Source organism: Lathamus discolor, chromosome 7 (assembly GCF_037157495.1).
Source record: "Lathamus discolor isolate bLatDis1 chromosome 7, bLatDis1.hap1, whole genome shotgun sequence".
NCBI lineage: Eukaryota > Metazoa > Chordata > Aves > Psittaciformes > Psittacidae > Lathamus > Lathamus discolor.
Genome location: NC_088890.1, coordinates 22,213,523 through 22,240,355, shown reverse-complemented (window position 1 = coordinate 22,240,355; position 26,833 = coordinate 22,213,523). Strand labels below are relative to the sequence as shown.

General features: G+C 43.2%; 1 protein-coding gene across 1 annotated transcript in view; it reads left to right on the top strand.

Moving 5' to 3' along the window:
* WNT7A (Wnt family member 7A) overlaps window positions 1-26,833 on the top strand; it is a 38,893-nt gene that overhangs the window by 8,114 nt on the left and 3,946 nt on the right. Inside the window, exon 3 of the mRNA XM_065687531.1 lies at window positions 7,061-7,332. Coding sequence (XP_065543603.1) covers window positions 7,061-7,332 — 272 coding nt within the window. The remainder of the gene's footprint in view (window positions 1-7,060; window positions 7,333-26,833) is intronic.

Here is a 26,833-nt window from a genome sequence, read left to right as displayed (position 1 = left end):
GCACAAACATTCATACCCAAAAGCAAAGACACACACGTGAGTATTTGCAGGGTTAATGCTCGCAGGTATGGAACTATGCTCAGTGTCAGGAGAGCCACCTGTCTTGGTAATACTCACATTTGCCCTTATCTGTGGTAGTCTTAGTGCTTCCCTTTGTGACATTTGACACAATGTGGTGGTAGTTGACTGTGCAGAGCTCAGAGACAAAGCCAGCTTGGGATTGTAACATGCTGCCCAGTGAAAGGTCTAAAGCCAGGACTCCAGTGCGTCGGAGCATGATTTGCATCATCAGAGTGGAGCTGCAGGAATATTGGAGGCCATGGATGCCAAAGTCTCTACAGTCAAAGCAATTGGAGCTGCAACACGCTGAATACCTTATGGAAGCCCAGAAAGAGTGGGGAGATCTTTGTGTCCAATACATGAAGAAAAGCCTCTGTGTTCCCATAGCACTGAAGCACTTGTTTAGGCTGAGGACAGCCCCTGTGTGGATGGGGAAGTGGAGCCAGGCTGGTGTCAGTGCCCATATCTCTTGGCTAGGCTGAGTGCTGGTGGGTGACACTGCTGGGGTCAAGCACAGGGTGTGCCCCCCACTCCCTGCCAGTCACTGTGCTTGAGAATCACTTATGGTGTTACAGCAGTTATACCTGGCAACGCTGCCGTGGTTAGAGACCTGTCACATCACCAGCTTCATTAATGACCAAAGCAACCTCTGACAGACTGCTGCATCCTTTCCTGCAGCTTCTAAAAACCTCAACAAAACCTCTTAAATTGACCTAACATCTGGGATCATGATTTCCACCAATCCTCCCACAAAGATCCCTGGGGTTGTTTTTTATATGCATTTCTAAATTAAACTTACTTTTAAAAAAATAATTATTATTATTTTTTTTTTAAACCATAGATTTAAGTCCAGTTGCAGTTTAAGGATGGGCTCAGTGAGAACTGACTGTGAGAAGGTTTAATTCCTGGGTCTCCACACAAGGTGTCTAGTGAATGGGTCATAAAATTGTTCAAGAGACAGTTTGAATAGCTCACGCCAGTGAGTACATTTTATTTAAGCTCTCCCCAGAAGGTCTTTTCTGATCTCACTGCTGAAAACATACCAATTTACTCTCCCAGCTACTGCCTGATCTTCTGAGCCATCTAGAGAAGGTAATTAGTGCAGATTAGAGTTTTCTGCACTCTACCAGTCATACAGAAGAGCAATCCCCTTGATTTTACCATCAACCTGCTGACTATCTACCTATTTTTGCTAGGAAAGAAGTGTTTTGCTTACTCTGGTCACTGGCCAAACCAGGCTCTGTGTCTCACATGGTGTGATGCATTGCTGCTAGTTCTGTCCTTTCTTTGCCCTATGTTTTGTACCATACCTCCTGCTTTGCTGAATTTCTTTATCTTCCTGCACCAGAGGTGCTGTTCCCACCTATGAAATATTTTTGTGATGCTACAGTTACCATCACCTTCAGCTTAGATATGAGAGTCTCAGTACAGTGTTGATACCAAAGCCTGACCTTTTTCTAGCACTAGGATCCTGAGGTTTTTACCACTGGATTTTCAGAGGGAAAGTAAAGCACAAGTCTCAGCTGAAAACTAAACAAGAAAGAAGATAAAAGAGGATGATACCAGCTCAGTTCCTATATTGATCCAGAATCCAGCAGTGATGATGTTGCACCTTTCAACCTACCCATGTTTTGAGATCAGACTGAATACGGAGCAGGTCAGCTGTTCTGGAGCACCAGCCGAGCCCCAGAGGAAACCACCCACTGCCTGCAAGCAGCAAACTGAGCCTACCTTGTTAAAGCAGTGTTTCCTTCCGAGATCCTCCAGGCATCTCAACTGTCTGCTGAAACCAGAAGCAGAGGAGTAGCATTTCCTATTTAAAAGTGGTAGGAAAGCACATGTTCTCGTGTTAGGGGTAGGCTGGAGAGTATGGAGCTCTGTCTGGGGACAGGTGATCACTTAACAGAGAATTTGTGGGTCAGGGTTAAAGGGAAAACAGCCGTGGGAGACATTACTGTGGGGATCTGTTACAGACTGCCTGATCAAGAGGAACCTGCGGATGAAGCAGTCTATAAACAAATAGGAAAAGCCTCACGCGTGCAGGCCCTTGTTCTCATGGGGAACTTCAACCACCCTGACATCTGTTGGAGCGATGGTATGGCCCAGGACAAGCAATCCAGGAGGTTCCTTGATTGTGTGGAAGACAACTTCCTTCTGCAAGTAATAGAGGAGCCGACAAGGAGAGGTGCCATGCTTGACCTTGTGCTCACCAACAGGGAAGGGCTGGTTGAGAATGTGATGCTCCAGGGCAGCCTCGGATGCAGCAATCATGAGATGGTCGAATTTGAGATCCCCAGGAGAGTGAGAAGATCGTGCAGCAAGCTCACTGCCCTGGACTTCAAAAGAGCAGACTTTGGCCTCTTCAGGAGCCTGCTTAGTAAGGTTCCATGGGATATAGCCCTGGAGGGCAGGGGGGCCCAAGACTGTTGGTTGATTACTGCAAGCTCAGGAGTGCTGCATCCCAACTAGAAGGGCCAGGAGACCTCCTTGGATGGATAAGGAGCTGCTGAGGAAACTCTGAGGGAAAAAAGAGGCTTATAAAAGGTGGAAGCAAGGACAGGCGGCCTGGGAAGAGTACAGGGAGGTTGTCTGGGAAGCTAGGGACCAGGTTAGGAAAGCTAAGGCCCAGTTAGAATTAAACCTAGCCAGGGATGTTAAGGATAACAGGAAGGGATTTATAGGTACACTGCAAATAAAAGGCAGACTAGGGACAATGTGACCCCCTCCGGAAGCTCTCGGGAGAACTGGCTACACAGGATTTGGAGAAGGCTGAGGTTCTGAATGACTTCTTTGCCTTGGGCTTCACTGGCAAAGGCTCTGACTGCACCACCCAAGTCTCAGAAGGCAGACGCAGGGACTGTGAGAATGAAGACCCTGGGCCCACTGTAGGAGAGGATCTGGTTTGAGACCACCTTAAAAACCTGAATGTGCACAAGTCCATGGGACCTGATCAAATCCATCCGCGGGTCCTGAAGGAGCTAGCGAATGAAGTTGCTAAGCCACTGGCCATCATATTTGAAAAATCATGGCAGTCAGGTGAAGTTCCCGACGACTGGAAAAAGGGAAATGTAACCCCCATTTTCAAGAAGGGGAAAATGGAAGACCCGGGGAATTACAGACCAGTCAGTCTCACCTCTGTGCCTGGCAAAATCTTGGAGCACATTCTCCTGGACGGCATGCTAAGGCACATGGAAAACAACAAGGTGCTTGGTGACAGCCAGCATGGCTTCACTGAGGGGAAATCCTGCCTGACCAATTTGGTGGCCTTCTATGATGGGGCTACAGAATTGATGGACAAGGGTAAAGCAGTTGATGTCATCTACCTGGACTTGTGCAAAGCGTTTGACACTGTCCCACACAACATCCTTCTCTCTAAATTGGAGAGACATCAGTTTGATGAATGGACCACTCGGTGGATAAAGAACTGGCTGAATGGCTGCACACAAAGAGTTGTGGTCAATGGCTTGATGTCCGGCTGGAGACCGGTAACGAGTGGTGTCCCTCAGGGATCGGTGTTGGGACCGGTCTTGTTTAACATCTTCGTCGCTGACATGGACAGTGGGATTGAGTGCTCCCTCAGCAAGTTTGCCGATGACACCAAGCTGTGTGGTCCGGTTGATACGCTGGAGGGAAGGGATGTCATCCAGAGGGACCTTGACACGCTTGTGGGGTGGGCCAATGCCAACCTTATGAAGTTCAACCATGACAAGTGCAAGGTCCTACACCCGGGTCGGAGCAATCCCAGGCACAGCTACAGGTTGGGCAGAGAAGAGATTCAGAGCAGCCCTGCAGAGAAGGACTTGGGGGTGCCGGTCGATGAGAAAATGAACATGAGCCGGCTGCAGTGTGCGCTCGCAGCCCAGAAACCAACCGTATCCTGGGCTGCATCCAAAGGAGCGTGACCAGCAGGGCGAAGGAGGTGATCCTGCCCCTCTACTCTGCTCTCGTGAGCCCTCACCTGGAGCATTGTGTGCAGTTCTGGTGTCCTCAACATAAAAAGGACATGGAACTGCTGGAACAAGTCCAGAGGAGGCCACAAGGATGATCAGGGGACTGGAGCACCTCCCGTATGAAGACAGGCTGAGGAAGTTGGGGCTGTTCAGCCTGGAGAAGAGAAGGCTGCGTGGAGACCTCATAGCAGCCTTCCAGTACCTGAAGGGGGCCTACAGGGATGCTGGGGAGGGACTCTTCATCAGGGACTGTAGTGACAGGACAAGGGGTAACGGGTTAAAACTTAAACAGGGGAAGTTTAGATTGGATATAAGGGAGAAGTTCTTTCCTGTTAGGGTGGTGAGACACTGGAATGGGTTGCCCAGGGAGGCTGTGAATGCTCCATCCCTGGCGGTGTTCAACACCAGGTTGGACAGAGCCTTGGGTGGGATGGTTTAGTGTGAGGTGTCCCTGACCATGGCAGGGGGGTTGGAACTGGATGATCTTAAGGTCCTTTCCAACCCTAACTATTCTGTAATTCTATGTTCCCATCTGCTGTCCAAAGCTCCGTTACACTCCTTTGGTATCTAAAGCATTGTCACAGAGGAGGCTCAAAATGAATTAAGCCTCCCCCTAGCCTGTATGCTGGCATTCCTATGGGCCAGACAAGGGTAATGAAGCTTCAAAAAGTGATTAATTTTTGGAAAAGCAGGGATAGTTTGATGCAGAGGGGACAAGCCTGTTACACTGTATCAATACTGCACAAACGCCAAGGTGCTTCCTGCCTGGATCAATCCCTCCAGACACTTAGTTTACCTTGTAATTCTCTAACTTTAGTTTTAAAAACCTGCTCAATTTTTTCCTCAAACAAGACCAACTTATAAAATAACTTGTGTAATATATTTTATGGTCAAGATTGACACTGCGGTCTGATTCTGCCTGTGCCAGTTTTATACTCTCTGCTTTGCATTTTGCTCCCTTCTAAGAAGCAAAAGAGCTGCTTAGCCTTTAATATGTTGAGTATGTGAGGTTAAAGTGATCTCCCAGTGTTTTTTATTCTGGATCTTGAAAGCAGCTTGTGATAGAGCAGAAGTCATCCGACCAAAGGAAAACCAGAACCAGATGCAAATTTCGCCAGAAACCCAGTGTAATGCATTGCTCCCCTCTGAGCAGAGAAACTGGGACTTCTTATTGTACCTTGCCCTGTTTGTCAGTGCATTTTTCATGGTGCTGTATTTAAAATAGTGAGGATATTGTTGAGGATAAACTGGAAGAAGAACTACAAGGTGCCCTGGCTGGTCCTGGTGGATTCACTCTGGAGTGGGACCCAATTCCCACCTGCCTCCTCTGGTCGCCATACACAGAGGCACTGAGAGTGCAACTCCAAATCTATCTAAAGCCTGTGATTTCTATCCCACATTCAGGTTTTCATAAAAAGTCATATGTTCTGGAAAGCCTCATCTACAAAGTCTACAGCTCAACATTTTGTGACTTTTTTTTTTAAATACAAGAAATCCTTTGAGGAATAATAATACTTTACTACAAGTTTCTTAAATACAGCGCATGGCGGTATTAGTGGGGATATTGCCTATGCGATAAAAGGGTATGAAGTTGCCTATTAACAGATTTTATGCTATCTTGTTTTCCATTGTACTTCCTTGCCTTAAGGAAGCGAACATTTTGCATTAGAAGAAGCATTTAGTGGCAAGTAAGAGAAATCCAGATCATGGATGTGAAAGGGATATAGCGGAGAATGAAGTGCTTGTAAGATTTCTTTCCCAAGTAATGTTTTTTTTTTTTTTTTGTGAAAACCAATAAACAACAGAAATGTGCTTGTTTCATGTATAAGAAACTATTGCCAGTAGCTGAGCTCTGCCAGAACTCCACTGCTGGGCGTTTGGAGAAGGGAAGCTGATCTTCTCATCTGCACCTCTCCTAATTAAGAGCCTGATTCTGATCCAATTGATGCAAGAGTAGATTTTGACCTTGGAAAAATAGGAGTAGTGGTAATTGCTTAGTTTGGGAGATCCAAGATTTTTTTAAAGGGCTGTTTGACAGACATAGGTGTCCTCTGCAAACCTCCTTAGGTTTTGAAGGGGCCCTTGTGCATCAGAACTGGTTCTGAAAGTCTCTCAGTTCTTGTAGGATCCACATGTGGGAAACCCACAGAGCAGAATGCAAAAAAGCTTCAAGAAGATAAATTAAATCATAGATCTAAAGTGAGAACCAAACAGATGCCTGTTGTTATTATAGCCATGTTGTTGGTCCTTTCCAGCCCTAAGTATCCTACGATTCTGTGTTGCACAAATCAATATTGGCTTAACCTCTTCCTCACAGCCCTCTGGGGAGGCTGTTACTTTGCCTTGCTTTTGTCATGTACCTGCAACAGGGTATGTTTTTTTTTCCATCCTAATTTTGAAAAATTAAATTTTGAAATTTAAATTTTGAGACATTTTGAAATTAAACCCAAAACTGATTTCATTGAGTCTGCACAAATATCACTGCTGAAAACTTTGTGATACCTACAATGTAAAAATCCCATGTTCCGTATCAGTAAAGACATTTTCAGAACAAGATTTCTAACAGAGGTTTTCTTCCTGTAAACAGAGGCTGGTTTCCTGTACAAATACCTTTTAGTGCAGAATTCAATTTCTAAATAAAATCCCATTTCTGTTTTTTTTCAGAAGTTTAATGTGGTTGTTTTAGCAATTTCACTCCCAATTCCACCTATTTTTCTTTTCTTTCTTTCTTTTTGAGCTAGAGCATTTGCCACCCCACCCTGTTGCTATAAAAAGTTTTGTTTGACTACTTCTAATACCATCTGGAAATACATATATGAAGTTACCTAAACAATACTTTTTATCTTACTATCTCGTAGACAGCTATCATTTCAGAAAGTGAACGTCCACAAAAATCAATACTTAGAAGAGTAGAGACCTGCTTATGCCTGCAGATTTACAGCACTCCTAATAATAGCCTCCTGCTCTTTGCACGGCAGGACCTTGCCTATGTTTTTCTAACTCATGTCACCATGTTGTATCATGTATTTACAGCGCTGTTTTCATTTCAGGTAGCAGAGAAGCAGCATTCACATACGCCATCATTGCTGCTGGAGTAGCACATGCAATCACAGCTGCCTGTACACAGGGCAACCTGAGTGACTGTGGCTGTGACAAAGAAAAACAAGGACAGTACCATAAAGAGGAAGGATGGAAATGGGGAGGCTGCTCTGCAGACATCAGATACGGAATAAGATTCGCCAAAGTGTTTGTGGATGCCCGGGAGATTAAGCAAAATGCAAGGACACTCATGAATCTGCACAACAATGAGGCCGGGCGGAAGGTAAGTCCCTCTGCCCTCTTCCCAGGCCGTCTCCAGCCTGGGACTGGAGATGGGTTAGGTCATGGACAGTGCCTTGCAAGTACAGTGTGCTTTAATGCTGACCTCAGTTTACAGTAGACAAGTAGGCACCTTGGTGAGTTATAAGAGCTGGTTGGACCATCTGTCCATCGCATATTTGTCTAAATGTTACCCTCTACAGCTGGAAAAAGAAAAAAGCAAACAAACATTTTAACTGGAAAGTCAAATGATAATTTATGGTAGAAAGCTTGCTGCTACTGTGTGGGTGAATGGGATTTTCGTCAGGTTCAGACATGAACTCCTCATTTGAAAAGGGATCGTTTTCAAACCAACTCTTTAAACCTTGCTCTTTGTGTGAGGACTACCTCTAGAAAGTATTAAAATACTTTAGCAAAAAGGCCACAGGCTGACTCACTGTTACACCATTATATGGATTTGCTTTATCATTCTGCACAGCAAGATGCCTGTCCCCTCCCCATTCTTTTGGACTGGGTAGCTGAAAGCAGCTTCTCCAGAACCAGCACTCAGGAAGACAGGAATTCAGCAGCTTCCAACACGTTTCCTGTGGATCCTGGGCACTGAGTGCCCCAGGTTTGCTGCCGTTGCTGTTTGCTCCACTCAGCCAGTTTCCTGGTTATCAACAGCAGCTATTGCAGAAACAAGGCCTGACCTGATGTGTGCTCCTCAGATCCCTGCTGGTCAGGCCTTCTCCAACATACCCTGAACAGTCTCGGTGGTGCAAGGGCTCTGATTTACACCAGCGAGGAGTGGTCAGGGGCTGCCTCGTGCTCCCCGTGTGCAGGTAGTCCAGCGCCGCTCTCCGTACGGAAGGTGCTGTTCTGCTAATCGCATCTTACAGAATGAATGCCAGTCCTCTTGCTTTCTGAGCTCTCTGCTTTACCTCCTCCACTGAGCATTAGTACTGATTTGAGCATTATGTTAGTGTGACTTAGAAGCAAATGGGAGAAGGAAGTTAGGAACAGCAGTAAATTTGTGGATACTATTTTTGTTGTAGTAATTACCTGCGGGCTCTGAGACAGCTCCACTTATGCTGGAGCCAAGTAGATTGAAAAAAAAAAAAAAAGCCATTTCCACCCCAAACAAAAGTCTAACCCTTCTTTTATTTAATGCTACTGTAGTAGTTTTATAGATGAGATTATGGTTTTTACTCTGTCTAGTATCCCCAGTGCCTGCTTGTGTCTGGCTCTCGAGTGCAAACACAGTATGTCAAACCACTAGCAAGATTAACACTGAGGTCTGAGAATATATCAAGGGCTACCCACTAATATTTGCTGAACAAATGATCTGAGATCTTTCTTGCTTACTGAGAAGCCTGGTAAAGCACAGAGATCCACAGTCTGCTCTGTTATACAGGCACAAATCCACTGAAACAGAAAACTGCAGAGGAGTTTCACCTCTGTGGGAAAGCTACTTCCTTGAAAGGTCTGCTTGTGTTCTATAGGTGCTGGCAGTTAAAAGACTCCCAAGAAATGACAGAGCAGCCTGCAGACGGCTGCATACAGAGATGGAACTGGCTACGGCCTAGAATTCTTTTCTTTCCAATGCAAAGCTCAGAGATACAGGGAAAAGAAGAAGTTGCATTTTTTCGTCTCCACTATCGCCCAGGTATGGACCCAGGGCAGAGAAGGAGGGCAGCTGGTCCTAGAGCTGGCCTGTGTTCAGAAGCCTTGAGGACATGAGTTCCTTGTGTTTCTCTCCTATATGTGCACAATTTGCTGTCCTAAAGGATTGTGCCTGGAAGACTGAGCTCTGCTCATTGTTACCTGGGAGAACAGTGGTGTGTGCTATCTCTGGCCATCTGCCATTTCTCCAGCAGGCTCAGGAACTGTTCTGATCTAGAGATATTTCTACTCTTCTTCCTGCATCCCTTACAGAGCAAAATTACTGATCTTTGTTCGAACAAATCTCTGTTTGAAATCTTCAGGGGAAAGAAGGAGTAGCATGACTGGGAAGAGGCACGTTCCTCCACCATCCTGGAGAGAATGAATAAATGATGTTTTTGCTAGCAAGATTCCTTTCAGGCTTTGCTCTTATGTGAAAGATCACAGTACTTAAAGACAATTGGCAGAGGTAGGCCATTACGGGTATTTGGCAAGCTAGGTCTCTCACAACCTAACCCTTTCACAACAAAGACAGTCTTGTTTTGAGGTGGTACTCTCCCTTTTGGAGCAATATGGATCTTATCAGTCTCCACACAATCTATTCTTGGTGGCTTTCCTCTGGGCTACAAATTCTTGTCTAGTTTTACTCGCCCATGGCTAGGTTTTTGATGATATTTATGCACGTAGGAGACAGACTGGCACCTACTGGCCTTCCAGAAATAAACCAGATGTTCAATTCTTATTGATTTGTTATCTTCACCTGTAGGCACTTCTGTGCCGTTCACAAGCCAGTCCCCTCTACTTTGGTCTTGCAATGTGAAACTGTACTGTGTGCTGTGCCCACTGCCCTGGGCACTCACGAATGACCTGTGGAATGGTTCTTCTTTAGGACTACGCCAGCTGCAGAGGATTCAGGATGCACTCTAGTAAATCATAGATGTGTTATTATCTAGTTGACTTCTAGGAATCCCTGGCAAATTCATCTGTTTCATCTTGGTGAGCAAGAGATGACAGACTTTGCACTGCAGTGGGCAGGCCCACCGGGCATGAGTTGCGCTGCATGGTATAAACCTACAGAGAACCAGGAAAAGTCTGATCCAGACATTTTGGAGATCTTAATTCAAGACTTTCCACCTTCTCATAGTCTTATTTTACTTAGGCAGATGTCTCTCTATCTGCTGTGGTGCCAACAACAGTCTCTTTGAATCACAAAATCAACCAGGTTGGAAAAGACCTTCAAGATCATCCAGTCCAGCTGTTACCCGAGCACTGCCAAGGCCACCACTAAACCAACGTGACTCTGCCAGAGCAATCTCACAGTTGTCTGTCAGCTCTTTCTAGAGGTGAATGAAAACTGACTGTGCCACGTGTAGAGGATTTTAGAGGTGACAGGTGGAGAATATCCATGTGTTTTTATCTCCAACAGCCTTAGTGCAATGCTTGGAAAACACTTGTGTGCTCAGGGCACACTGAGAAGCACTCGTACAGTGAGTGCACTCGATCAGCAGGTGTGAAATGTCTCCACTTCCAGCTGCTCCCATGCTGCAAACTGATGCCAGTGATGCCAATGGCTCCTGCAGGGTGATGCCTCCACTGCTGGGGTGGAGCCAGCAGGGCTCTCACTCTGTTCCTCTCCCTGTCTCGGTGACAAACTGCCAGGACTCAGTTCTGTAGCACACAGGCACAACTTCAAAGTTCCCAGGCTGCTTGGAAGGGAAGGGCCAGAGTTCAGAACACGGGTCACATACACCCTACACAACGGGCCCCAAGCAGCTCAAGAAGCCTCACATAATTTGTCAAGCCTACTGCAGAGCAGCTATTTCTGACCTCCAGAAGCAGAGTTTAGGGTGTCTTTCCTCTTTGAATTAGTATTTCCTGAAATGCTGATTCACTGCAGGAAGAAGCAAGCAGCACAGGGAGGAGAATTTGTAACAGCTGGGTCAGAAAAGAGAGATAAAGCTTGAATTAATTTAAAGGCATAATCCTGATTTGCCCTGAAAACTTCCATGTGAGGGGTTATAATTGCAAGGCTGAATTGTCTGTTAGCAAATTTGTCTTCTCAAGTACAAAGTTAATTAAATTACTGTGAGTAACACAATAATGCACGTCTGAGAGATATCTATGCTCCAGGAAATAAAAATGTTATTCTCCAAGTTACGCTACTGAAAAATAGCGAAGTAGGTACTGAAAGGTTCTACACATTTTGGCTGTAAACGTTCCATTTTGACAGCACGGCAAGGTACATGACCAGATTGCTCTCTCCTCTCTTTTCTCTGTGACATTGAAATTCCACGAATGGCATCTTGCATCAGCGTTACATCATATTAAGTATAATGCAATATTATGAGTCATTGTTATAAATCATGGGCACAGGCTGCATTAGAAAGCTTTTGCAATTCAAGAGCACATCAAGGTGGATTCTTATTCAGTGCTTCTCTTTGGAGCATACACAGGTGCACTAACTTTGCAATGTACCTTCATCCTCTGAATCAGGAGCATTTCAGTTTTCCCTTTCAGCGCTCAGGCTTGCAGGAGAAGTGCAGTACGTGCCTAACAGAGTTGCTGCAAATATCAAGCAAACTATGAGAAAACAGAAGGTGTTTCTGAAGTGGATCATGAAATGGTCATAATAGACCGAAGTGCTCAGTATTGTATCCTCCAGGGAAAACTGCAATGATGTTAATCGCCTGCATTTGGAAAGCATGGTGTTCAGGAGTTCTCCCAAGCCATTCTTTGAAGCCTCCACTTATATGACACTCTCCCCCTCACCTCCTAGCACTTCTGACCTCAGAAGGAGATTGCTGCCATATAACTTTCCTGAACTTCTTCCAGTTCTTGCATAGTGTGAAATCATCACACAACTGCAAGAATGTAACTGCTCTCTAGAAGAGACAGCTATTCCTACTTCATTCTGCATACCTTTTACTTTAACTGGCCTATTAGCATGAAGACAAGAAGCTGCACAGAGAACAAGCTCTTGCAGACAAACCACTTGAAAGCTTGTAAGCATCTAGCGCATTGTTAGAAAAGAGACAAGACTGATAAAAGAGGCAGCCAAACATTTGAACATCTGTCACATTTCTGAATATAGGCCTGTCATTCTGGATGTTTAATATTTCTGCCTGAACTAGGTCTGAAAGCACGTGAAAACACGGCACTATTCCTGCTTGTGCCCATGGCTCAGTTCAGCTGCTCGCAGTGGAGGGGGATTGCAGCTCTGCTGGTGTGGTCCTGCCTGAGGAAGACTGCAGCCTTCCAGGGGACCCCAGCAGCCCAGGGGCTCCTGAAAGGAGCTCTGTTTCCAGAAGATGACCAAGGATGCACACTGCCTGGCTAGCAGGGTACAGTCAGCGTGCTGGAGGACACGGGGCCCATGGTGGAACCAAAAAATTCCTTCACACATGTCTGTACCAGAGGTAATCTGGTGCTAAGCAATGTCTGCAAACAGCACAACTGACTGATAGTGACCAAACCCATGTGCTTCTGTATTCATCTGTCTCTCAGCTCCATCAGAGTGTCTCTAATGGCACACGCACACCAGGATAAAGCTCGCCTGTGTGGAGCTGCTGAGAATTACCAGTGACTCCAGGGAGTCTAGAGACCAGCTCCGAGCAGAGCACTGGGTGAGGCTGCACTCATACCCCTGGCACCAGCCATCAACTGATACTAGAGTATCAGCAGCAGAGCCACATGTTTCTTGGAGTTCAGAACTCAACAGTGCCCTTACAATTGCACTTCACATTTCCCAACAAATTTTTCTTCTCCTTTTTGATTTTTGCTGTCGGCACGGGCACAGAAATGTTCCTGATTTTTGTGTTCAGAAGCTTCTAGTCCTTAGTGTTAGAGATGCTTCTTAAATACAAAGCTGATGACTTATTTTCCTCTTTACTGGTAGATTCTAACTACTTGTGAAATGGTTGAGAGTGGTTTGAAGTTGGGAAGGATTTCTGAGAAGTAACTTTCCACTTGTAGTTACAATTCCTGTGAGGGATCATGGAGAGCGAAGCATACCTAGGACTAGTGCTGCCTGCTTGATCAAGAGCTTGTTCATTTACATCCAGGTCCCCTCATTACTCCCTCACTTGGACCTCCATTGCCAACAGATGTGTTGAGTGTGTAAGAGTGACAAGCACATGTGCTGCCCCTCCACACAGAATGACCAAGCCCTTGCCTAGACTTCTTGCCTGACTGATAAGGGACCAGGAAAAGTGCTCCTATGCTTCCATTCCTGTAGGCTGTAGGAAGACTGGGAGCTTAGTTTGTTGGCAGGTAGGTGCCCCTTGCTGCAATTCTGACAGACTTCAACGGTAGCTGTTCAGACCCCTGACAGATGAGGTTGGTAGACATAGAATTATAGAATCCCAGCCAGGTTTGAGTTGAAGGGAACTTAAAGCTCACCCAGTCCCTACCCTTGCCACAAGCAGGGACCCCTTCCACTGGAGCAGCTTGCTCCAAGCCCCTGTGTCCAACCTGGCCTTGAACACTGCCAGGGATGGGGCAGCCACAGCTTCTCTGGGCACCCTGTGCCAGCGCCTCAGCACCCTCACAGGGAAGAGCTTCTGCCTAAGAGCTCATCTCAATCTCCCATCTGGAGGCTAAAGCCATTCCCTGTTGTCCTGTGCCTATAAATGCCTATGTAGAATGTCCTGGTAGCTGGCTTGCTTAGTTCAGGTGTATGGTATTTTGTGTAGATTAAACTGGGAGGAAGGAGAAGGTTTACAAGAAGGTTTACAAGAAGGTTTAGACACGTGGCTTGTGCCTGTCTGTGACCAGGTGGAATAATAGAACATGTAAAAAATGCTTCTGACAACTCTCACTGACATGGTCGTAAGGTTCAGGCAAAGAGAAGGAGCGTTCACTCATAGAACTGGGTCCACTTATAGCATGTTGTTACCTGAGGAAAACCAAGTCCTGTCCCACCCTACAGTTCCTGTGCTTCATGGCCCTCCTGTCCAGAGTACTTGCCTTCTCCCCAAGCCTCCAGCCTCAAGGCCTGGCACCACGGCTGCAGGTCAGTGCATTTAGAAAAGGAGCATTAGATGTAACAAAGTCTTTCCTGGCAACCTTGCCACCACACGCTTGTTAAGGGGCAGCAGGATTCCCAGAAAGGCCAAGCACTGAATTTGGAGCTAGTCCAATTCACTGAATGGGAAAACTCCCATTGAGGTTGGTGGGACCACAGGGTGCAGCTGAGTGCTTCCAAAAATCCCATCCCTATAGAGTGTTTGCAGTGCACAGCAAGACTTTGCTGGGCAGTTTCCTAGGTGTGAAAAATACATACATCCTCTGCACTCTTACAGTATTGTGTTTGTATTTGAAAGCATCAAAGTACTATTTTATGGCTTTCCTACTTTTTCTACATGTGTCTTAAAACAAGTCCCAACTTGACAGTCAAACTCTGCATCTTCTCAACAGCCCAGAGTAAAGATAAAGGGAATACTAATGTTAGTCTAAATGGTGAGAGGGAATTGAACTGCACAAGAACAGTAATCCACACGGATGTATTTTCATTCCACTTGTCCTCCACTTTCAGCTAATCAGAAATTGTGATACATGGTCCCACTTGTATTTTGGCGTTCAGCTCCCTCCTATATTTTATGTGGTTGAAAACTGAATTCCTGATTTACGCTGAAGATTAGGGAATGATAAATGCTATCACTTACCTGCAGTCGCAATTTTAGAGGATTCTGGCATTATGAGCAAAACATGCATTTCGTGTATATGCGTACCAGAACTGACAATCTGTCATGCAGCTAACCGAGGGCCAGGGCCTCTTAATAAATAACAAAGATCTCAGATTCCAAATTTAATATATGCACCTTTTATAACTGAAACGGTCAGATCTTGCTCCAATGATGGATTTGCTCCACAAAGCCACTTGCTTGGTCACACCATTTTGGACATTTTCTAATGTAATTCTTTCACTTTGGACACTTAGCAGCATTTCCTTCCCACAGGGAACGCACTTGCCATCCAGCACTCAGAGGGGAATATAATCTAAGTGGAAGCAGTTGCTGTATAGATTCAGTTCTACCAGTGGTTTCAGCACTGTTGGATGTGACCCTTTTGTAGAGTCTGATTTGGCAGAGATATAGCTATCACAGAGCATAATCACTTCAAAGCAAACACATGCTATGTATGGGTGTTGTAAAAGTTATGCTGAACATGTAATACAAGTTTTAAGAAAGAGAAAATGTAGCGTTTATTAGCCCTAACTCTGACCCATGAGCAGAGCTGTTTTGCCCTGTACTGTTTATATTAACCTGTGATTTTTGATGGTTTATTGAGAAATTAAATCAGAATACAAGATTTTTGAGCTTCATACCTAAATCTAGGCCGAAGTTGTTGCAAAACTTTCAGAACTAGCTGATGAGCACAGTTCTGCTTCTCCTGTATTCCCAAGATGACATTTGTTACACTGGACATTTAGGGTTCTAAACCTAAGACTGATTTCCTTGCATTAGTCTAGACACTTCCATCTTCATATTTCAGCAATTTTAGCAAAACCCAACAGAAGACAGGCATTGGCCAAATTAGCAGGAAACTAATGGCCAGGCTACTCACTGAGAACATTTTTAATAGACAAACAGGCAGTGTTTATACTGCACATATAGTTTGCACTGAATTATGCTGGAGATCTTGCACGATGCAGTCTCATTCATTCCACCTCTGACCAAGTGTACCCATTCATCACATAACTCTAGGTTTGAGTGCTTGAATCTCTGCTACCATGCTGTGTCAATGCGGATAGAAACTGGAATCTTCTCCAGTTACAGCCCAAACCCCTACAGTCTGAGCTGGAATTATCTCCAGGAGCGTTTCCAAGAGCCTTGCAATGATGAGTCAGTAACATGAACTCAGTTACCTTGCTATGTAGAGGCATTTGGAACAATCCATAATAGAAGTTTCGGTAAAGGTGAAAGTTAAATCAAGGTTTGGTTCAAATGCTTTACTAGACACTTGGTGGCAGAAAACTCTGAAGCTATGAAACCCTGAACCCTCACTAAAAGCAATAATTGCTGGCATTTGCTGTACAAATGGAACAGACTTTTGCTTTAATGGAAAGAATTTCCAGGTATTTTGCAGTAAACAATTAAAAAATCAATTAGATGAAGAACAACCTTTTAGTCCAAGGACACAAACAAGGCTTGCTTTGGTACTGGAAGAATGTAGAATGGATCTATTAAAGGATAAGGATTTCAGGTAATTGCAGAGAGGATGCTTGGCTCTGCATGCCCAGTCAGTGCCAAAAGGCACTAGTATTAATCTGCATTAGAACTGGTTATAGAGATGACTCTGAGCCTTCTGGTACTTAAATGTGAGCTGCACCTAATGGGCTTCATATGGTCTCTGAGAAAACAGAAGAGTCAGTATTCACAAACTCTAAATCAGATCTAAGCTAACACCTATTGCTAGTGATCTAGCAAATAGGTTTTCTTGGTAGCAATCAGCTGGTGGCCTACCCTAAGGAAACTAGCCTTGCCTTAAGCATGCTACATCTTATACTAAATAGAAGACCACATACAATTATGAGTATAACCATGTATTCTCTTACAGGGCTATTCCCACATGAGATTTTAATTGAGACACAGCACACTGTTATCTTTGGATATATAAATCCTGCAGTCATAAAACAATTTACTATTGAGATGGCACAATAGTGTGTAGATAAAGAAGTTCAATAAGGAATCAAGAATATGTGCCCAAAAGCTTGAATTAAGACCCTGGTTAAAACAGAAAAGGTCCAGGAAATGTAACCAATGAAACAGTGGAGATGCTTTCCTGGAAAATCATGCCTTACAGGTGATGGCAAGCTCTTTGTGAATTGCCTTTGTGAATCTAACACCACCAGCATTCACATTGCCACCAGGAGCATTTATAGGATTTGTATGATCCCTGTGGTCTTTTATTTCATATAATTTTCTTTAAAATGTCTACCTGTTGTCATATTTGGTTGAAGTGACTAAAAAGGTGCAGCCATTACCAATGGCATATGAGAAGATAGGAAGGCAGAAGCGAGCCAGACACCAAGTGAGTATTTAGGCTTTGTTTTCTAAGAAAATCCACCTGACAAGTTTGTCTTGCTATACTTGGAGCAAATTTTAACTAAAAGGTGTAACCAAAGTCTTACAATATTTTCCAGAATATTATAGCTTCAAATAACCATGCTAAGGAATACCTTAAGACTTTTTGCAATTCTATTTCACAGGATTATAGTTTATATTAATGTTCACCTTAAAGAGATATTTATAAAATTAATATCTGATTAATACACTAAATGTGTGCTACAGACACTCATGGTTTCTTCTATTGATGGGTTTATGTACTGGTGAAACTGGTGCTTAGATGCTGTTGTCACAGGCATCCTATGACCTTGTGAACTAAAGACCTAGAGCAAGAGCAATTGGTTACCCCTTTGTTAAAAAGATCTATCTTGATATCAAAACTCATTTATAGAATCATAGAATCCCAGACTGGTTTATGTTGGAAGGGTCCTTAAAGCTCATCCAGTTCCAACTGCCTGCCACAGGCAGGGACACCTTCCACTAGGCCAGGTTGCTCCGACCCCTGTCCAACCTGGCCTTGAACACTGCTATGGCTTAGAAAGAGGAACTATAAATGGTATTATTTGATGTTGCTATTCAACTCATCTCTAAGTAGCAAAGAGTTAGATCTGTTAACAAAAAAAGCAGCAGCTGTGGCTGGTCTGGAAGGTGAGCTGGCTGAGGGGAGTTACATGCATCAATGCAGTAAACCTCAAAAGGGAATATCTGTTAATAGGTGTTTGCTCATCTGTAAGACAAAGGCTTCAACTATTGCTTACAATGCCTGTTAGAATGAAAAGGAGAAAATCTAATAAGCTGGGTAAAAGTAAGACAAAAAGCAAAAGAGTTTTGCTTTGACTGCACTAAGCATCAAGTGTAAATTTAGGAAATTCCACTTTCTTCTGTATAGGAGGAAATTTTCATTGACAACAGGCCAAAGATCCTTGTTAAAATTCTTGGCCTTGATACGGGCATGCTGATCTTGGCAGCTGCTAGGCTACAGAGATAGGCTTTGCTGGTAGGATCTTATCTCTGATAAGTGGAAGTTATTTGAAAACATGGAAGTGTGGATCTATTGTCCAAACTGCAACTGGAGGGGGAAAACTCTTCTGTATAAAACTTAATTTGAAAGTCATCTCTGTGGAATAATTATTCTCACAGAAATGTTACAATTAACACCAAAATCATGTTACTTTATGATGCTGTGAATATTTTGAATTTTAAACACCAAGTGTGTGGACATGTGTTCACAAAACACAATGTGTTATTGTGATCGAGTTGCTGCCTTATGATAACTAAAATAATTGCATGCTGATTAGCTGGAGGAGTAATGGGAAGTTTCTCTTAAAATTACAAGACTAGCTATCCCTGTCCTGAGCAGCAGCTGCTTGATGTGCCAGCATGGTGATATCCCACCCGGGGAACAACCATCCTTGGCAACAGGTTTGAAGCCTCTGCCACAGTCTAGATCGTGTTATTTCTGCAAAGTAGTGTGGCTGAAGGGAATGGGAGTGAGTTTGATGCAGCTCAGGTGCTCTTCCCTGCTGAGGAAGGTAGCAGAGTGCGCAATGGGTATGCCTCCAGTGTCACTTACAAACTGTGAACAGCATGTTAGGTGTTAGGATTGAATCTTTAAAATGTCTCTCTGCGAATCAAACATGAAGATACCCTGTGCTTCTTTCTAGACGAAAGGAGTTAGTGAAGAAGTTAAGAAATACTGAGTTTTTATAATGGCAATACTGAAAAATTAGCGTAGAAATACTTTGAAATTACCTGAAGAGCTTGATAGAAAGGGAAAACATCCTTCGATTACTAAAACTGCTGGCTATAAATTTCTCAGCATGAGAAACATGCCTTGCATAGTAGTATGTGCTGAGTATCTAAGAGTTAACTCTCTTCGTCTGGTATGCAACTAAATGAACCTATAATTAACTGTGTGTGGCTATTGGTTAAAACTGTTTGGAAGCAATATGAAGTGATATTATTTTGCAACTAGTACTCCTGCCAGTACCTGGCTTTATTAGTTTAGCACAAGAGGTGTTTTCTGATTAGTTGTCTGGAACAAGTGAGACTGTTCTTTTTGTTTCTATCACTCTTTGGAAACTTTACTCTTGACAACTTAAACATTTGTCAAAATGCTCTACCTGCTTGCTCCCAATTCTTTACTGTACAATGCCAGCACCACTTCATCTGAGTGCTTCACTAACAGTGGGGAGAGTTACAAGGAAGATGAAGTTTAGTGGGAATGAGTCAGAATGTGCCATTCCTCTCTCTGTGTACATTAGCTGTGATGAGGATGAATTCCAGTTGTGTCATTTCCTGTTTTCCCTATGTTTTTTTTCTATGTGAAGAATGACTCAGGCTCCATGGCATATCCCAAAGTGACGGGCAGCAGTGTCATCCCTGCCTGAATAAGCCCCAAGACTTTAATTCATTGTGATGCCAAAATGAGGAGTGTAAATAAGTTTAGTTCATCTTATCTGGGAGTACTTCCAATTTCTTCAGAAACAGCATGCTAAAATATGAACTATAGGCACCATTACTTTCTTTCTTTTAAAAACCCTGAACACTCCATCCTACATTTTAACGACAGCTTGATGCATTGACATTTAGAACCCCAGAGTATGGATGAAGATCACCGTCCCAAGATCAAAACTAAAACCAGACACACTGGACACAGGATGCTAGAAGAATTATATTGACTTCAAAGAGGTCAGGGTTGGCAGACATCACTCAGTTAAGATGTCATTGACTTCATTACTCTGATCCATACATTGACTACAGGACTGAGCTCCTAGACTGATGTAGGGATTAGGGAAAATGGCATTTTTAACAATGGCCATTTGTCATCTTTTTAATATATGGCAAAATACTGCTCAGATCACCATGTCAGAGAGGCCTGTTTTAGAAGTATCAGTATTTTGGAGTAATTTTTAATTAGTGAACCAAATGTAGGAAGGTAGATATGATCAAAGAAGAAATGTTATGTTGACAGCATGTCCAAATCCAGAAAAATTGCTGTCTCATTTGCTTGGTAAACTGTCCTGGTAGCAGTGAACACCGTATTGTTTCTTGATTTTCAAAACTCCTTGATCATATTTTATTCACTTCTGCCATGAACATGCTATCCAGTATCTTTCTGGAGAGGAAAATACGTACTGTAGAAAACTTTTGTAATGATAGAAAGGTAAATTATATAAAATAACCACCAACTCTACCTGTAATTGTGTAACACCCTCTCCTTTTCCAGTCTATTTTAGTTTCATTGTATAAAGTGCCCATGTAGGCCAGACAACAGGACTATTCCGTATTTCAAAAGCTAAAATCCATCATATCTACAGTGTCAGTTTTGCTTGGACAGCAGCAAATAACAATTCTAGATAAATTTTCCCTTAATCTCACAATCCCATTTCAGTGAGGGGCTTCACTTAAACAAATAGAGAATAGAAAACAACATGCTGAGTGTCTTTAAGACAATTCAGCTACATTCCAGCAATAGTGAAAGTACATTAAAAGAAACCAGATTTTTTTTTTGCACTATTTTTTCCAAGTTCCTTTTTATGATTGATCTTTAAACTTCCTCCATGATGACACTTCCTTGGCATTGCACTGATCCAGTCTAATCTAGGTGATAATGTGTCTCCCAAGAGTTATTTTTTAAAAACAAGTACTTTATCACACACATTGACACTTGGTTTCTTAAATTATTTCCATTTTTTTTTCTGTTAAAATATTTGCCTTACTTTGACATAGAAAAATCCACAAAACCAAAGTGTGGGTCAGCCCAGTCCTGCAGACAGAGGTACCAAAGAGCCATCACAGCAGTAACCCCTCAATAAGCTGTCAAGCCAACTGTCAACTACCGATCTTTTGTCATTAGCAACTCGGATGGCACAAAGTCCCATCCCAGGAACACTCCATCTCACAGCCTATTTGCCAAAAGACAGTAGGAACTTGCTACTTGGAGCCTATTTCCTGATAGAAAACTTACCTAAGCTTTACTTTGGTAATCTGGAGTTGAGAAGAATTTTTATAGCTGGACTTCCTGCCAACAGGAGGAAGGGTGGGAAGAGGGTTTTGTATCTGATATTACACAGAGAACTTTGTCCCCCAGCACGTCCCTTAAGAGTCTGCAAAACTCAACCTGAAGCTTACAATTTCAGCTCCTGAATTCATGGTTTCAATTCCTATTTTGTTGACCAGAGACAGAGAGATGAAGGCTCAGGTATTTTCTCTCTGGGGAAAGAAACCTGGAATGTGTTCATGAAGGACGTAAAAAAGGCAAGGAATCCCACAGGCTAGCTTGCAGCTCTTATCAGACACGATGGAAAAGGGAGAGGGAGAAGAGAATACCTGGCATGAGACCCGCTCCAAGGAGGGATTGCCTGACGTGGCAATCCCGTGTGGATTTCTGCATGTATCATTCCTCGCAAATCCAGATCAGATTTTGCTGAGCTATCAGCATCAGGTGTTGCCACATCATGCCTACTATCTCTGCAAGCACTATCTTGATGAAGATAAATAAAAACTTAAGAACCTTATTTGACTTTCACGGGCCATGATTAGATTTGCAGAGCTGTCAGAGAAAAGTACTGAGGAATGAGCAAGCTAGATACAGACTCTGAGCCACACACATGGAATCCACTCTCACAGTTACTTTTGCAAAACTGTGAGGGTTTGGGCAGAGGTTCATCCTAGGACCAGCTATGGGGGGGTATAAGGTGTTCTCCTGGGAGGACCCCTGGAAGCAACAGAAAGCTTAATATTAAGACACCTCTTTGTTTCACATAGCAGTTCCTACAGCTTGAAAAAAGGCAAATGCCATGCCTTATAGTCTAATTTGAGAAGAGCATTATTAGGTTGTCTGAGAATCTGCCTTATTAAATGTCTCTTTTTACAAACACTTATGTCCTTTTTATGCTAAGTGTAACTATTCTTCAAAAATTACAACAATGAAAGTATCCTGTGACATTTACTTTCTACTGCACTTTTGGTGCTTCTGGTCCCAGAAATGGTGATAAATTGATTTAGTGCATTGTAAGTCATGAAGGTTATCAGAAGTAAAAGAAAAATATGCAGCAGAAAACATTTTTTACTGCATTCCTCTCAGCTTTTACTGGCCTTGCTCTCAGTGCTCATTTGCTATTCTGCACAGTGCTAGTCATTGAATGAAGGGTACCAGGTCTCCTGTCCTCTAATTCAAACAATACAAAGGGAAAGAGAAGCACATCTCACTCAGTTTGCATGTGCTGACAACAGGGCACAAGTGCTGTGACCATGCAGAAAGTCTAATGTGTATTTTTGACTTTACTTATTTAATGTATTGTACATTTAATGTATTGCACACTTACAAAATCATTGCTGCATATAGTCAACTGCTTTATAAAGCTGAAGTAAAGGACAACCAATATTCCACCACGGAAAGTATAAAAATAATCATAAAACTCTATAAAATGCATATAAGTAATGTAAGAAGCCTAGTGCTTTGTGGTGGCACAGAGAAAAGGCAGCAATATTATAAAAAAGGTCAAACTTACGAGAGCACAAAATTTCTGAAGTCTTAATTTTTAAGGACCTCATGATTTAGAATCTGGAAAAAGCGTTTCTGCTCTTTAAAGCAGGATTTCCATTCCTGAGGGTAGATGGTGGTATTGGGAAATACCACCCACCTGTGAGGCTTCCAGAATGCGGTCATTTAGCAGCATTCTCTTGGCAGTCTTCATTATTCATTCTCAGAGCAGCATGTTGCCTGATTTTCTTTAGAGCCCTAGTCTGAGGGAAGTGCAGTGGTGATGTGATGGATGTAGGTCACATGCTGTGGTGATTTCCCAGTCATTTTGTATTTGAAACCAAAAGTCTCTTGTAATGAAGAAATGGTTCAACCTGCCAGGGCAGTCGTGTTTCTGGGCTAGTCGCAGCTCAGCCTATCGCATTTGTTTGATACTGACTTCAGGTATTGTTAGTTTGCACAGATTTATTAATCAAAAACATGAGGAAAAGGAAAAAAAGATATTTTGGCTGTGCCTAATAAGGTCTTCATAATACGTTCAAATGAAACATGAAAGACTGGAATAAGTCACTCTTAATATGGGACACAATTGGTTCCAAACTCATCCCTGGTTAGTTTACCATAGGATATCAATGTAAAATATGTTGTATTTCTACAGAACACATGTTACAAAAGCTCTATTAATGTAGTTAGCGAATAGCTATCCACTGATGGGAATCAATCTTTTCCATTTAAATATGCCTTTGCTAACTTTAAGCTTGAAATAGAGTACTTTTTTATTATGCTGTTTCTGACATTCAAGGCTTTCAGGGAGTTTCTCTTCAGCAGAAGTGTTTCTTGGTTTATCCTCTCTCATGTTCATTTTTGTTTTGCAATCATTTTGTTTTGCAAAAAGCACCAAGTATTATTTCCTTGAGTTTTAGAGCTCTGGTGTTAAGACAATCTTGCAAGTTACTGAAACAGCAGCATCGTTTTGGTTCTCAAGTAAGTTAGTTCTTTCAAACACTAACTATGACATGGCTTTACTGTATGTATTTTTACTGTGTTAGCTTTAAACAGTATTTTTCCTTAATGAATCCTTCAAAATCAGAAACCCACATCTCTAATATAATTCCTGAATTTTGAGTAGCTTTGTCTTACAGCTAAAATTGCCTCTGAAAGTAATACGAATCATGAGTCCTCATATGCCACAAGCTGAAAGGGGCAGATTTGTGCCTGTCCGTTGGCCTCCCCACCCCACAGAAGTAGTGTGACCACTCCCCAGCCCCTGGCATGCTCTTCTCCAGAGTGAAAAAACACTCTTGTTTTGCCAATAGTGGTGGGTTCTTTCACTTAGAGTAAAGGTAATTGTTCAGGCCCTCGGAGGGGACAGGTATTTCCTGATCCAGGTGATCTGGTGTCACACAAAATTAGGAAAGATTATGGCCTTGGTGGGATAGGAATTGTCTGTTGTCTCACTCATTATATCTGCTTCACCTGTAGACTAGAGTCTGAGTTATTTCTGATGTAGCAGTAAAGGGTTCCTGGCCTCAGGAACTATGGGCAGTGTACTGACTGTGAGGCAGGATTTAGTTTCCTTGGGAATCCTGTTGGTGAAGGAGAACGTGCTGGAGGTGCGATGGTAACTGCATTTCAGATGTAAGTCCTTTGGGATAGCTTTGGCACCAAGAGTTTTAGAGTTCTCGTGACCAAACCCAGGGCTGTTCCCAGTACCTGACCACATGTGAGTGGGCATGTGGGGTCTCAGACTGCCTGGGCAGATGCATTTGGAAAACCAAGGTGGTACACACCACTGACTGACTGGGTAACAGAGACACTGAGCTCAGAACACCCACTGCATGAGGGTGACCCGTGTTCCTGAGCACACCAGCCACATAACAACTCCATTTGCCCTGACCCAAACACCCACAGCACCCATCCCACCACTCAGAGGGCACACTTCTGATATGGCTGCAGAGCAGCACTTGAGAACAAATACCACTCCAGTGCCAAGTCACACCAGCCAGCACTTTCTGCTGGTCTCACTGGAAACCAGGCCCATTGGCTCAGCTACAAGGTGCCCTGGCCACTGCTGCAGGACCGCAGCGCCAGCCCATGCAGCTCCTGGCCTGCAGGGTTCTCCAGATCTGCGCTTGCCACCCTCACACAATACACCCTCCACATTCTCTGCAAAACCAAAGGTGAAGAAAAAACATGTTAAGTTGCTGATGGCAATGGCCAAAGGTACTATATCTGAAGATAACATCAATAGAGAGGGCCAGCGCAAGTTCTCTTCACACAAACTATTTCCCAGAGGCTAATGGCAAGGGGGGAGAGGGAGAGAAAAACAAGTACTGACAGTTTACTGTAGGAGCTCAAAGAAAAAGTGGACAAAGCTAAAAGAACTCCGGCTCTTTGTTCACATTTAATCCAGTTCAGAGCATTCACTGGTGCATACAGATTTACTTTCCATGGCTGACAGAGCTAGATATGGTCATCTGGTAAGAAACGGAGGATCTAGGGTTTAAATTTTGTGCCCTTCAGGCACTTACGTTTTAGGAAAAGTCAGTCTTAACATATATAAAGTTTTAATCTAATGTAAAAAGTGAGAGCTGCTGGTTAATACCTTCAAAGGTATTAATACCTTCATGGTCTTGACAGGTGAAGAACGCTTACTGGTTTTAACCAGACTGAGTTTTTAAGGGGTAGAGCATTTCTTTTGGTTCATGGAAATCAAGGGAAAGACTGAGGCCTCTTGTCCCTATGCAAGGAATCCCCTCGTTTATCTTCTTCCTTCTCTTTTTAAGTCTCATCTGCGATTTGTAAAGGCACTGATTCATCAGAGGCTACTGGAATGGTACTAAAATACCACTTTCCACATATTTTAATGCAAAACAAATAGTCCAAGCAGCTGATGTCACAGTACAACAGAACTATCAGATCAACACTGCAGGCTTTTGCTGAAGACTGACAGTTCAAGTTACACATAGCCTATTTCCTAAGGGCTGTAGGGTCAGTTCATCTCTGGCTGAATTTGGAAAACCCCACACTGAAAGAGAGCACATTGAAAGAGGAGTTTATATAGACAAGAACAGAACCTACAAAAGGGTTTGTGAGGCAAAGGTAGAGAGGTTGGGTTAGAAAAGGCAGAACTAAACGGGAAAGTTCAGCCGCAGAGTACAGTTGCCCCAAATTAGGCAGATCTTAGCACAGTGTATTGGAGATGCAGCCCCAACAGCGTGTAGCTTGGCCAGTAAACCTTACAAAGTGCCACCTACAAACCAAACCAATAAATGTGGCACAGAGTTAAAGGACAGCATTCTTCCTCATCCTTCTGCCCTCTCCAAGAATTTTTTTGTCATCTAGGAAGGACCCCTGGCACTTTGGTTCAACCAGTATTGCTCAAACTTCTCATTTCCACATAAACTCACTCCTTTTTATCCTAACTGCCTGTGCCCAGCATTAGCGGAGCCCAGGAAAGCAGAAGCCTATCCTGGTTGGCATCATGTCACCCCAAGAAGGAGCCCAACACGTGACAAGAGGCTGCCCAGTTGCTGAACTGCTCCAGCCGCTTGCTCAGCTCTTTTAGTGGAACTACTAATTCTCTCAGAGGTTGCTGGCTGTAATAGGCTGTTAATGAAACAGACCGAAAGGCAATTTAGGCTATTTAAGCACACTGCAGGAAAAAACCTCTACCTGGGTAGATGACACATGATGTATTTTGTATTAATGTTTCAAGTCAACTTGGAGGATCCTGATGGCAGGCAAGGGAGAAATATTTTGTTGCAAGTTTGAACATCGTACCAGGATATAAGTCCAGCCCCTGAACATGAGCAGGGATTGAATTAGGGCTGAGAAATGCATCCCTGGCTAGTTTCAAATTAAAAAAAGAGAGATTTTAAAAAGGTACAAATGAGGCTAAAAGAATTTATGTGATCTTTCCGGTTTCTGTGCTATAACTCCTTTTCCCTCTCCTCATCTATCTTCTTAGCGTACTACCTCATAAATGAGTGAGCAATAAAAGAAGCATGCAGTGGCTGAGAAACTCAAGATAACAAGATAATGGAAATGTAAGCCAAAGCTTGAGCAGAACTGCAAGTTAAGATGTAGATCTGAGTATAAAAGTTTCTCACATCTGAGTTTTAGGGCAGTCATAGATAGTTTGGAAAACTAACCTAAAAACAGTAGCACGAAATGTGACCCAATATGTACTAAGTTCACATCTGTCAAAGTCTTGGACCTATACTTTCTAAGGATTTTAATCCTGCCTTCAGACCACATGTGCTGACACTTTACTCGTAGACTAAAAATAAAGCTATTTTAATGCC